The sequence below is a fragment of the Camelina sativa genome, chromosome 12 (genome assembly GCF_000633955.1).
Source record: "Camelina sativa cultivar DH55 chromosome 12, Cs, whole genome shotgun sequence".
Lineage (NCBI taxonomy): Eukaryota > Viridiplantae > Streptophyta > Magnoliopsida > Brassicales > Brassicaceae > Camelina > Camelina sativa.
In genome coordinates, this window is record NC_025696.1 from 25738427 (window position 1) to 25752966 (window position 14540).

Here is a 14540-nt window from a genome sequence, read left to right on the forward strand (position 1 = left end):
AGAATTCAATTTATGGAAATGAGAAGCTTGGTGTTCATGATTTGACAAAGAGTAATTCAAAGCTTAAGAGGGAGATTGTTGGATAAGTTTTGAAACTTGAAGTCTAAGTTATCCTTACAATGGAGTGATAAGGATAAGAGAGAGACTCAAAATATGTTCAAGTTAGAATTAGGAGTTATCTAGTTCTAAGTCCTAATAGAAATAGGAATAAGAAAGCCTCTATATATATCATGTGTTGAGTTGTGACCTTGATATAAGATTAAGAGAGAGCTTAAGAAGTGTTTAGTTTCGAGAGAAAATTTTCTAAACATATTAATAAAGAGAGACATTCTTTATATTCAAGTTCTTTCTATATCTTTTAATTTAACCATGAGACCCGTCCCATTTAACTGTGAGAGATCTCACTGTCCATGTCGACAATGGGATTAGCCATGATCTTACCAAACAACGCCAAGTGTTCTCGAATTTATGAAGTTTTCATATAATATGAACTACGACCACCAACTGGATCCAACTACTCATCTAGCCTTTATATTACTCATCTATATTATCACAAAACATCAAAAATCAACACATCCATTGTAGCGTTTGTGTTTTGGCCCATTGCTATACAAGCTAATTCCAACCAAAAATAGACAAGATAATATTCAAGAATCTCATGTGTATGCATGAACATGCTTGTCAAGAAACGCCTTAGCCAAGTTACTAAAGCTTACACTGACTGAATCAGCCGCTGCGTACCTCTCTATGAGATCCACCACTTCTGGTCTCAAGATCTGCTCTCTTGTTGCTCTGTTATAGTCACACATGTAATACAACGCCCCAAGGGCGTAATTCACCTATTTGAAAACAAACAATTTTGAGTTTCCATTTTAAACACCAGAAAACACATTAATGAGGCGAGAAACTCGTGTGGACTCACAGTGTTCCGTACAGGACTTGATAAACATTTTATTATAAGAGGAATTCCATCAGCCTCGACAATTGTAGCAACATTTTTTGGGTCTGCACAAGAAGAGAAAAGAGCATTTAGTTTGATGATCAGTAAATTGCAGTTATGGCAACAACAAAAAACAGTTTAGAATCAGAGAGTAAAACTGTATATTCCAGGCATTTTACCGGCACAAGCGTTGCATAATCCTCCTATTCCAAATTCCACAAGCTTTTCATTTGGCTCTGTTAGACAGTCTATGAATAGTTCCAAGACATTTAGCTGATCGAGTACACCATTAACATTTTCATCGTGAGAAAATTGAAGTGGGGGATATTTGGGTTCTCCATGGGAAACGATAGAAGAAGATGAGCATACTCAGAGAGTTACCTGACGTAAAATAGTGAAGTTGTAAGGGTCATATGCGAAATTCCCCAAGTTTGCTACAATTTTCTCCTTTGTATCTGCAGGTGCAAAAACAATAATTGTGTCAAAATAACTTGACAAAACTAAGTGAAAAAACCAGAGATATACTTAATTAGGCTAGCTAAATCTATAGTTTAACAGAAGCATTTGAAAGTGATGACAGCAATTTGCCATAAGGGATTGTTTAACACAAACCACCGTATCTTCTATTTTAAGTACCCTAATGTTCCATATGAGCCACACACACACACACACACACACACACACACACAATCCTTATAAATCATATATGCAAATCAGCAATGCGTATAGACTCAACATTTCACACAAAAACAAATGTCAACAGATATATTAATCACAAGAAAGCACCAAAGCCAGTCTTTATGCAACAATACTTTCGAAATGTTGAAACAGAAACATGAATCAATACTTATTATGGTCTACTACTAAAACCCAAACTAGTACATCCTACCTTGATCAGTTGCATTCTGAAACTGACTCACAAGCTCCTGCAATTAAAAAAAAAAAAAAGAAGACAGAAACTAAGCTCCAACAACAATGCTTCTCACAGAGAGATATAAACAATTTCAGACAAACTATATGGTAACTAGGTTCTTGAGAAAGACCTGTAGAAATTGAAGCCTTGGTGTTCCATGTTTTCCTGTACGTTCTTCTTGTCTTTCCTTATTTGTAAACATTCCTTCTCACTTAAAAAACTCTAGAGACGAATGAATATGAATTGTTCTTCTGCAAAGACTATATATGTATATGAACGTGAATCAACATCATTATAATCAGAAGCCAAATACGGAATTCTGAATAATCAAAAGTGCAAAATCAACTCAGGATAAACAAATCGGAAGCCCAATCGAAAAATCAAAATTAAAATCGAGAGAGAGAGAGAGAGCTCTTCTTATTTGTCTGTAGATGAGAAATGAGAAAGCTAAGCAGCTGATATATCTTACCTGCTGGAGGCTAGGGATCCCAAAATCGATCGAGAGAGAGAGAGAGAGAGCTCTTTTTAATCGGGAGAAAATTACACTGAAATAGAATCTGTTAATTGAGGAGAGAGAGAGAAAATAATTTTAAGAAATTAAAATTGGAAAATAATATTGATAGTAAAATAATATTGAAAATATAATAATATCTTTTGATCGTACTCTGATGGCGGAGTATCGTTTCAGCTGGTAAACAAAGGGCTTATTAAACGGGTTGGTTCTGGAGAGACCATTTCTATGTGGACTGATCCATGGATACCAGCTCATTCCCCGAGACCAGTGTTGAGTAAAGGCTCCTTCAAGGACCCTTCTTTAAAATTACAAAACTTTATTGATCATCAAAACAATTCTTGGCGTATGGATCTGCTCCTAGAGCATTTTGATCCGGAGGATGCTGTTTTGATAGGGGCTTTACCGTTGGGTAGTTCTCAGATGGAAGATTCCCTAGATTGGCATTTTACTAAGTCTGGAAAATATTCGGTCAAATCAGGATATGATACGGAGCGCTTGGCCAAGTAGCGGTTTTCTCAGGCTACTCGGTACGGGCCGGATATTAATCCTCTCCTCGATGGGTTTGGAGAGTCCCATGTCCACCGAAGATTCAACATTTTATGTGGCAAGTGTTGTCTGGGTGCATTTCGGTCTGGCAACCTTGCGCCGTCGAGGTATTGCTTGTGATCCAGGTTGTGCAAGATGTGGGGCGGACGAGGAAACAATAAATCATGCGATTTTTCGGTGTCTCCCAGATCACCAGGTTTAGGCTTTAGCTTACGTACCCATTGGGCCAGATTCTTTTCCCATGGAGTCTCTGTATACCAATGTAGATCATTTTTTAGGTTCAGCAAATCCGGGTTCGCAGGTACAAGCTTTTCCCTGGCTCATGTGGTACATTTGGAAAGCGAGAAATGCTTGCGTCTTTGAAAATTTAATGGAAAAACCAGAGGATGTAGTGAGGTTAGCGGTTGGGGAGGCGACTTCCTGGTTGCAGGCTCAGGTAGAGGAGGTGGAGGAGGATCCAACTCCATTGACCAACCCCCCCATGTACTCGGGGTTTGGAGCGACTAGGTCACCTTCATCATAGTTATTCAGGTTTTCAGTGTTTTGTAGATGGCTCGTGGAAAGAAGACGATGCTTTCGCAGGTGCAGGATGGGTGTGTTCGTCTTTTCAGGACGCTTTGACGACGAGGGGTGCAACCAATTTTCGACGTAGTCTTTCACCATTACATGCCAAAGTAGAAGCCTTTGTTTGGGCTATATGGTGTATGATTGGACATGACTATCGGGAAGTGGCTTTTTATACAGATTGCTTAGACTTGGTGAAGATGGTGTCTTCGCCTCGAGACTGGCCGGCCTTCAAGACCTACCTCGACGATATCAAGATGGACATGGAGGAGTTTACTTCTTTCTCTTTGTCTCTATTTCCACGAAGTGCAAATGTAAGTGCGGATAAGTTGGCACGCCAAGCGCATACATCTCTGCAACAAGTGTTGTTTGTAAACGTTTTTCCTTCGCATTGGCTCATATGAGCTGATCTCTTTGTTGTCAAAAAAAATAATAATAATAATAATATCTTTTGATTTAATTACTCCTACAATTTTATTTTAAAATTTTTATATAATTTAATAATTTTGATAGATAACATGAAATATATAAATTTAATTCGCAAATTTTTGATGAGAATTTGTTAGAAATAACTCTTTTAAGATACCTTTTCAAAAATACATTTTTAAAACATTTTCATTTTTATCCTTTTTTCCACCATTACAATATGTTAAATTAAATTTTAGAATTCTTTTTTTAGGTTTGGGTTCTCTATTTTACATTTAAGATATAGTTTTGAGGGATTATGGTTTATTATTTGAAGTTTAGTGCTTAGAATTTAGTTATTTTATACATATAAAATGTATATTTTTGAAAATGAACAACTTAAAAGGATATTTTTTAAAAGTGACATATTAAAAGAGTATTTTTGAAAATCCTTTTTTTAATCTATCAAATGTAAAAAGTCAACTAAATAGTAAATTAATTTCAATGAATTAATTAATTATTTAAGAAAAATATTATTATCACTTTAATTACCATTCAATCATTCATCATAATAACATAATTTTTTGCTCTGCATTTTTCTTTTTTATTTCTCAACATTTGTTTTTTTTTCATTCCTCATTCATTTTGTTACATTGTTTTGGGGTACTTCAGTGGTCTCCAGTTGAAACCTTAAAATTTGTAGACGTCGTATTAGTCATTATAAGAATATAGCCACACTAGTCACTGCTATGGAGAAGAAAATATGTACGAGAAAATTGAGTGTTCTATCTCACGATCGTTCTCAAGTACATCATCCCAACGGAGAAAAAGCAATGAAAGATCTGTTAAAAAAATGATAGGGGTACCAAAACCAAAACTAGACAACTTCACCGGATCGATGGCCCTCGGCCGCATTTTACCATCGCTGTTACAATGATCAACAAGGTTAAAAGTAAACATTGGCACCATAACTTCGATATCAACAAGTCAAAGTCCAAACACTAATATGATGTTCTTACCTGTCACCACTAGAGAAGGTGTCGTTGAATATTCAAGTTTTACTCGCACTTGATGGAGCGGTAAATGTGACGAACAAAGAGAAGGGAAGCACGGAATCCGATTGACCCGAGCATGAGGAAAAATCCGTAGCAGATGCACGCCATGTAGCCAAAGAAGAAGGAAGTCTGCATGAACCCTGACATATCCGACCGTGCATAGTAGTAATACAAGCAGTAGGCATATATGAACAAGCCCGTTGATCCACCACATAGCAATGATCTTTCAATGCAGAATATACAAAATAGTCAGATGCACAGAAAGATCAAACAATTTATAGACAAACAGGCTAAAGCATTGATCTATAACTGAGATCATGAAACCACCACAGACAAAATGAAAAAAATTACGACTTATAGGATTCTCATTTGCAAAGAATCAAGTTTTCTTACTACTATATCTGTCTTTGTTAAAGGTTATGAAAAACCTCTACAGAAGTAGTTTCAATTAGTTGGAAACTTAATTCATATATTCCCTAAAAATACAAGAAGATAAATAATGGAATCAGAAGTTAAAGAAAGAGAAAGACGACATTACCTCCACCACCACTCATGGTCTTCAGCAGCAAGTTGGAAGTATGTCAACGCAACTGTGATGAAAGCAGTGACTATAACGAGAATAAGGAAGACGATAGAAAGAATACTATAGATGGTGTATATTCTGTGACCCCAAACACTGGCAAATATGTAGTAAAGCTCGATGTAAATGGCACTGAACGGCAAAAAACCAGCCATAGCCATCTGCGGAAGTGTTCTCCGGTACCAGCGCAATGGCGGGATCTCTCTTGGATATTTTGTGGTACGACAAGGAGCTTGAAACTCGGACTTTCTGTTCTTCCCGGCGATACCTCCCAGTATTAACAATGGTGAAGTAACCAGTGCCCATATAAGGAAAATAACCACAATTGTCCCAAATGGCAAAGCTGCAGTGGCTTGGTAAGCAATTGCAACAGTATTAAGGAAGGAGAAAGTGAGCAAAAGAGGTCCACAGAAGAGGCTTCCAGTCAGTATAAGATTCCTCACCTGTCAAGACAGGACAACCAATATCAGTTTTTTTAATGAAGCTATTGAGTTCTAAAACTGTTCACTCACTTTGTCAACGCTATCATCCTCGCATCAAACCATTTGGAGCAATATGAATAACAGAGAAATTAAAAATAGATAACCAATTGCAAATGAGAACAAGATAAACGTGATTGCCCATAGCCTTTCCTCAAACTGCTAAAAGTGAATGTTCAGAACTGTGAGTTAAAACCCAGCATGCAAAAAGAACTAGAAAACTCAAAAATCTAATCATCTAATGGGCAATTAAGGTCAGACCTCAACTATACACATATTTTCCGGATAAAAGAGAGTTAGTAAAGGAACACATAGAGTTAGTACTGAATACTAAAACAAATTGCCGCAGTACTGACAATTTTCACCAAATATATCACTTACGCACTGTAGACAGGCATCTTATCACATGGGCAGAAACTATACCAGATTATTTGACTAATTGCGCCCACGTTGTAAGACTTTTGACTGACTACTGAAGATATGAATAAGAAAAAAAATCCTAAGACAAACAAAAACCCATAAACTAGTATCCATACTTACCCAATTAGTTCCTTCTAGCTGGCAATAGAAAGAAGCAGAAGTATATCCGGCAATCCCTGAAGTAAGTGCATATATGACCACCAATGCAGTAAACAATGCTCCACGGTTGTAGGGATAAAAGACACCAACTAACGCAAGCATAAAGATGAAAACAGCTCTGCATACAAATAAAAAAAAGTGTGTTACAAAGTGAGAAGAATACACAATAACAAGAAACAACACCACAACTCAATGTGAAAACGTACAGTGTAAACAGTTGTGTGCCAGAACCAAGGGCCGCAGCCAGCAGGGATTTGTGTATTGGGAACCTAAATACATCACCATGAATCAATTTCCACCCAGTCTCTTCTTGGTCATCAGCTGCCTCTTCATCATGAGCATACCTATAAGAAGTACAAAAGTCTACAGGGTAAGTTACAAGACATATTGAAAGTCACAAATTCAATTATGCTATGCTCTTTAGTTAATATCTTACTTGACAAAATCATTCTTCAAGACTCGCATCAGAATAGTGGCAAGGAAACCAGTCAAGAGAAGAACTGTGACACATGAGTTAATGATAGAGAACCAGTGGATTTCCAAGTGGTGGGGCATTGAAGAAGCCAGGGAGTATTTCTCCATCCTCTTCTCGAAAGGAATTTCTGTTTCCTTCCATCGAACTGTGTATGTGAAATCCACTTCGACTTCCTTGTCCTCAGTCAAGTCCACAAGAAAGTTCTGGTCTGTTCTCACAATAATTTCAATAACACGGTCCTGGTTATAGAAAATCTCAAACTGCAGGTGATTGAAGAGGTAGTATTTGTACTCGGATGGGTCAGTTTTGCCATCCTTGACAACTTTTCCAAGGAATCCCCAGATGGGCAAGTCATCATAATACATCTGAAAGTAGTAGTCTTTCAAGATGACATCACGAAACTTAGCAACGTCTTCTCTACTCAACCTCTTTCTACATGCAACTACAGAGATCTTGAAATTCAAAAACTCCAGTTTGTAGGGTGCACTGACTAACCGATCTCCATTGAGAACTTCCCCAAGAGCTTCCTTCTTTTCCTTAACAGGAGCTGTAAAAGATATGCCTCATCTATATAAAAATAACAAAAATTCACCTATGGAAACTAAGCAATATACCATTCATACATACCTGATGAACAGAATGGGAGATCAAAGTATCGGTATGTTTCACTGCAACACAGAAAACAAAAAAAAAAAAAATTGTTAGGTCAAACTAAGACAGCAGAGTTACTAAAAATTAATCGAACATCACTAATGATCTACATAAAAGAGGCTTAAATTACTATTACACTAACATTCACTAAAATTCAAAAAGCTTGAAACGATACAGAACACACCCCAGGCACATTCATATACACCAAATCCTCCTAATGCACAGTCCAACAATTACGAATCAAAGCTTGAGACTGTTCTCATCCAGGAAATTTAGTATTTCAAAAATTAAATCAGAAACACGAAACGCGGAGAGATCTTTCATGCAATTGGGAAAACGAAATTCAGAAAACCAAAAGCTCAGATCTGAAATAGAATTAGCGAACAGACCTGGGATTGTGAAACGGTCCGACTTTGTTGGCGTAAAGGGGAACATCATCACCGACCTTATAACGGTGATCGGAACCGTCGGAGATAACCGGAGAAACGCCGAAGAGGAAGAAGAAGAAGAAGAAGAAGAAGAAGACCAGAAGAAGCGACGTCATCGCCGGCAGTACCAATGGAGGAGATACTGAAATTAGCGATTAGAGTCAGAGGTTTAAAGCGGTTGGGTGTATTATGATCATGAGAGATTGAGAGTGAGAGACTCTAATTTTTTTTTTTTTTGGTTCTCCGCAATGCAAGTCATGAAATTTTACTTTTTGAAACGGAGAAACCACTTTTTGTCATTTTCGATTTCCCCAACTTTTATTTTATATATATATAATTTTCATAGAAGAAAAATAATATATACTTGTGATTATTATATTTTTATTAATGATAATGATATTTTAACTCTCAGATTGTTGGGATTAGGAGTAAAGGTCACTGCACTCTTTTTGTTTTTGTGAAGTTACATGTAAATTGCTTCTAAAAATAGTGTAGGAACTGCCTACAAAGACTAATTTGTTCTCACAAAAAAAAAAAAGAGACTAATTTGTTAAACAATACAAAAAAAGAAATGTTCTTCTAAAGATTTGCAATCATGTTTTACTTCGATTTTTTTTTTTTGCTCAATCAAATTAGTGATGGATTTTAAGAACGATTATAAAAATAGCAACAACAAGCAAACTATAAAACCTAATATACTTGTTATTAATCTAACTACATCTTTTTTTTTTGGTCAACTGAATTATATTGATGGATTACATATCAACAGAGTACAAAAGATGTTACAAGATTCCAAAAAGTATAAGAACTCCCATGGTTACACTATTGTCTAGTCTAAAGGATGCCATTTATGTGAACATAGCCATACCCAAAAATTTCCTACCCTACTACCAAAGCCAAAGTAACCGAAACTATGCAGAGGATATAACTCTCTCATGATCGAAAACCCTATGCAACCAAGATGGATCACCCGCTGCTACATAGGACTGAAGTCTACACTCACTTGTGACACTTTGAGCAATGAGAAAAGCTCCTCTGTTAGTTCTTGATCCCTCCACTTCCACATTCCACCTATCTACAAAACCTAATAACCTCAAGAGTTCACCTGATTCATAATTGAAGGATGGCCAAGCTTTTGGTCTCAATACAAAACGAACCAGTGAAGCATCTTCCAAGGCTATGGTGACTTTGACACATCAATGACTTAAAAGACATTCGATTGCCCAATTGGTAACCAAAAAGTTGGCCTTGACTTTGCTTTCTACATTGGTAAAAACTCTTCAACTGTGCAAGAGAACTTTCCCCTATCATCCCTCAAAACCCATGCTCCTCCTGCAAGTTGGTTCCTTCTCAACCACGACACACCAACATTACATTTAACCTAAGATAAGGGAGGTGGACTCCAGTTTTCAATCCTTCTCGGCCGTACCTCTGGTTCACCTCTTCCCTGTGTGTTGTGTTGAGCTGCTACCGCTGTTGTCTCCTGTACCATCTCTCCATTTATATCCAACCTCTGGGCAATAAACCATTCCTCAACATCATCACGAATTTTGATCACCGAGTCAGGAGCTGAGAAGGACTTGTTTTCAAAGAGAAAGATGTTTCTATTCTTCCAGATTCTTCAAATGATCCAGGGAAAACTTTTCCTCAACTGAGATGGCCAATGTTTGTTGTCTCTATTAATCAGAAGATGGTGGAGGTTCGAGTAGACAGAGCCTTTGTCGAAGCCGAACTCAGGAGATGGGTAATCTGAAAGAGCCCAGACCTGTCTAGCACCAAAACACTGAAAGAGACCATGATTGATTGATTCGTCTTGCTGACCACATAACTGACATCTATCTTCGAGCCGTATCCCTCTGTTTTTGAGTTTGGAGATAACATGTAGAGCTCCACTCAGGACTTTCCACAGAAACACTTTAAGCTTGGGATCTGTATGCAGTTTCCAAACATGAGCTTTCAGATCATAAAACTATAACATAAAAAGTATAATATTATTATCGTCACCTTTTAAAATGTTAAAAATTATATTTTTTTTTTAACAAATTTTGGGGCCTCCATATTGTTCAGACCAACACCTTCCCTACATTCCAAAACCACATAGTTATTTATTTTATGTTTTTTTTTATCAATTTTCAAAATTCAAGCCCACACTGTTGGTATTGATGTTTTAACTTGATAATCAAAAACAAATTGAATATTTCCATGCAAAGATATTAAAAACAAGAAATCAGTTTAACGAAAACTTAGAATGTAGATTTACTTGCATAATTTTTTTTTAACAGTCATTAGTAATGGCCGTCGACATCTGTTAAGTCGCGGGTTGAAATCCACCAACGATTTTAAAATAAAGTTTTGTCTGACACCAGTTTAATACATAAGATGTTTTTATTCTAACCAAAAACTATTAGGTATTAAACATCCAAATAAAAATAAGTTGAGGTTTTTAAAGAAATTTTCCTTTTCTTTAAAATGTGATTTATACCATTAAAACCTTTTTCAACCTAATACAATATTATGGCTCGAATAGATCAAATTTTCCTCTGTTTTTATATATCTATATTGGCTTCACCTTGGTTTTTATATATTTTTGGCAATGTTTTGTCTCATGAATGTTTAAGGTCTTTCATTTAATTGCTAACATATACTTTGTTAACATATATGTTGTCACCCTTAAGAACAATCATTTAGGAGGTACTAGTCCAAATGTTGTGACCAAATGGCCAAACAAATAAATTTACATAATAAGTTAAAATCAATTTTTTTGCTTTTCCATCAAATTTTTTTCGAAACATTAATTTAACAACCTAGTGAAGTTTTTTCTCTTCTAAATTCACATGGACCCAGATAAAAACTACTAATGCTGTCAGATACAGCAACATATAATAAAATAATGTTCAAAACATGTACATATGATATGTGTTAAATTTTTGAAATTAACACTAAATAAATTTACAAAAAAAAAGATGATTATCTTATGTATTAAAAGAGAAGTAAATTTTTGAATGTGAAAAATAACTGAAATCATTAGTCATTTCAATTTGATTTAAGGAAATTTTATAATTGTCTCCCTCCTCTAATTTTGCAAACATAATTATTAATTTGAGATATTTATTTGATTTTATTTAGCATACATTTGAATCAATACATAATTCACATAATAAATAAAAAATCTCTATATATTGTTTTCAAAATTTGAAAGCATATATAATTTATTCATTTAGTGAAGAAAAAAAATGTAAGAAATAAACTTCTCACCTCGGCTAAACATTTTTTGGTGGTGGTTGAAAAAATGATTCTAAATATGAATGAGTAGGAAGATTTTGATAATTTTTATTTGATTTAATTTGGTTTGTTTATACAAATATATTAAATATTCATAAAACTGTAGTTTTATCAAATCTTAGATTTTTTATCAATATATATATATATATATATATATATATGTTGTTGTAAGTAACCAGAATATAGTCAATTACCACTAAATTTAAAACTTGAAAGCATATATATAAATATTTTTAACAACAAAAAAGAAGTAAGAAACAAATAATCAATCAATAATGATAAATAAACACTTTAAGATAAATACTAACAAATCACATTGTGTCATAAGATTATGTATTATGATACATAAATTAACCATAAAACTAATTATTAATTAAAAAATATTATAATTCAATCATAGCTTAAAATTTAATATTTTCCTGAAAGAAAAAATGAACTAAATAGATTATCTTCTATATATAAATGTAGGTCTAGTTAATTGAATGGTTACTATTGGTAACTATAGTTGTTTTGTAAAAGAAAAAACAAACATCCCCTATATATTAAAAGAGAAACATTTTGGAGAAAAAGCTGACGTGTCGTCGTCAGAGAGCTCCGCAGCAAATTTATTGTTAACCTTTAGTATTCCATAAAATTACACAAACTGGCACTGCTATATATATTTCTTTTGTCAACTGCAACTTATATTCAATTTATTTATATACACAATTTTTTTCTCCTATAAATTGGTAAATATTATTCAAAAATTGATAAATATTACTCCCTACATTACATATTTTCGAAATTAAATTAATTTTATTATGTATTGTAATATAATAATATAACTATATTATGAGATGTAAAAAATATATATTTAAAATCATATATTCAAAAATATAAATAATGTTACCTTTCTAATAATTTTATAAAGCTCTATTGGTGATATAATCGAAGATCAAAATATATAGGGGATTTACATTAAATTGTCATTAGTATAACTAAGGAATATTTCATTCAATAATTGAAGAAAATTGATACTAGGATTTTTGTGTTTCCTAGTAGGTTCAATTAACCTTATGTAGTTGTAGTACTTAAGGTGTCAATCCAAATGGGATGATGCTAGTCACTCAAGATGCAATCAAGAAGTCACAAGTTAAGCCAATTCAAAAGAGTGTTTTTCTAACAATCCTAGAATGATCAAAATGCAAAACTGAAATGAGTCACAGAACTAGAAACGAGAATGCATGACAAGAAGCGAAAATGAATAAAAACATAAACGAGTCTAAGCATGAACTAAAAAGCAAGAAACGAAACTGTTCCAGGAATGTAATAAAAATCAGAAAGAAAGAAGTCCTAGGGATGGGGTAATTGATGTCGGTGGAGTATCCTAGTCTACAGAGTGTTTAACATACCACAAGCAAACTATCCCTAAACAATGAACATCACAACCTAGCTAATCCAATCTCTTGGCAAAAGCTACTCAAACTCAACCACTTCCATACCTAGCTCTCGCTAGAGGATCATGGTCGAGCAGGCATTACAAACAAGTTCATTCATGTCAACAAACATCCTAGACAACTAATCTCTTAGGCTAGGAACGTAAGTCTCTGGCACTAGTTGGTCAGACATTTCGTCAAACACCTTTTGGGTGTGGAAATGTCTCAAACCTAGTCCCAATTGATAAGAGAAAAACTAGTACTCCCTCTGTATCATAATAGATGATTTTCTAGAATTTTTTCTTGTATCACAAAGATTGATTTTTATCAACTAATGCTAAAAAATTGTAAATTTCAAGAACTATTAAATGAAAATATTAAAGTTTAGTAAATTATTATTGGTTAATAGTTATAAGAAATGTTATTATAAATAAATAATGCATTTATATTTAAACATTAAATGTTTTTCTTAATTTATGTGAAAATCCTACAACATCATCCTTTGTGATACAGAGGGAGTATTTCTTACTCTAGTCCAGAAGGGAATCATGCAATCAACGCTTAAACACTCTACATCCTAATATCCTCCACCTAATCTATCCCATCCTCAAGAACTAACACACTACTCAGATCCGAAAATCATAGTCAAGGATGCAAACCCAGAAAACATTGAAACAAGCATTCATAGATAGATTAAAATGTGAAGAACAACTTTTTAGAAGAAATCAAATCAAAATACTGAATAAGTTCAAAGATGTCGGGATACAAAGTCAGAGTACGTTTTTTGGTGGCTAGGTAAACTTTACAAAAGAAACGAGATAAAAACTAAGATGTCCAAAACAAGACTTAACAAAATGTATATATAGTAAAAACGCGTGAATCCCTAAAACTTAAAACGACAAGATAGAGCGTCGGTTTGGGAATCTCCTGAAGCATGTCAGACGGAGCGTCTTCCTGGCATACGCGATTTTGTCCGTGTGCGTCCAGTGGCTCGATTGGTGTGAGTAGGAGTGGCTCTAGTGGTGTGAGTGGGAGTGGCTCGAATGGTGTCTGTAGGAGTGGCTCGAGTGGTGTGAGTGAAAATGGCTCGAGCATGATCGGTGAAAGTGGCTCGAGCTGGGTGTATACGCATCCACTAAAACGATGATAACTCTTGAACCACACCTCCGATTGGCTTGAAATAAACGGCACTGGAAAGATGACTCAATTCTCTACAACTTTGATGAATACGTCAAAAGCTGAATCCCTAGACCGGTGGCTCGAGTGATGGCTCAATTGAGGCGGTTGAGGATAGCTCGATTGTGGAAGTGAGGATGGCTCGATTGCAGAGGTTGAGCGTGACTCGGTTGCGGAGGTTGAGCGTGGCTCGGTTGCGGAGGTTGAGCATGGCTCGGTTGCGGAGGTNGGTCTCCTCATCAAGTGGTTTTATCAATACAGAACAAGGTTCTCTCACGAAAAGGAGTTGAGCTTAAGAGAAGGCTAAAGGTTGAAACCAACTGATACATGCAAGAGCAGCGCACTGTCTACCCAAAGAACACTCTAAACCGAAGTTGGTCCTATCTCTACCCTTCATCAGAAACTTCATCTCAAACTTTTTACACTTAGTCTTAGGAGGAGTTCACTTCTTTTCATTCTAGCGGATTGGAAAATCTTTATTATCACTATGGTTCGTTTTCTTTTCTTCTAGGGACTCTAGACAACTTAAGCATTTTTT

At 35.1% G+C, this 14540-nt stretch overlaps 2 protein-coding genes across 3 annotated transcripts; both read right to left on the reverse strand.

Moving 5' to 3' along the window:
* LOC104732621 (armadillo repeat-containing protein 7-like) lies at positions 508 to 2426 on the reverse strand. Of its 2 annotated transcripts, none has more exons than XM_010452183.2 (7): positions 2323 to 2426; positions 1984 to 2113; positions 1830 to 1866; positions 1322 to 1395; positions 1120 to 1213; positions 923 to 1005; positions 508 to 839 (listed from the first exon to the last, which is right to left on the reverse strand). In XM_010452183.2, exons 2-7 carry the CDS (start codon positions 2053 to 2055, stop codon positions 657 to 659), a joined length of 543 nt encoding a protein of 180 aa, XP_010450485.1. In that variant the 5' UTR covers positions 2056 to 2113; positions 2323 to 2426; the 3' UTR covers positions 508 to 656. The 2 variants fall into 2 exon arrangements, with proteins under 2 accessions (XP_010450485.1, XP_010450486.1); XM_010452184.2 differs by having other exon boundaries at positions 1984 to 2104; positions 2323 to 2421.
* On the reverse strand, positions 4565 to 8386 carry LOC104732622 (transmembrane 9 superfamily member 4). Its single transcript, XM_010452185.2, has 8 exons — positions 8091 to 8386; positions 7678 to 7718; positions 7012 to 7597; positions 6782 to 6919; positions 6537 to 6693; positions 5476 to 5960; positions 4902 to 5160; positions 4565 to 4807 (listed from the first exon to the last, which is right to left on the reverse strand). Exons 1-7 carry the CDS (start codon positions 8243 to 8245, stop codon positions 4941 to 4943), a joined length of 1782 nt encoding a protein of 593 aa, XP_010450487.1. The 5' UTR covers positions 8246 to 8386; the 3' UTR covers positions 4565 to 4807; positions 4902 to 4940.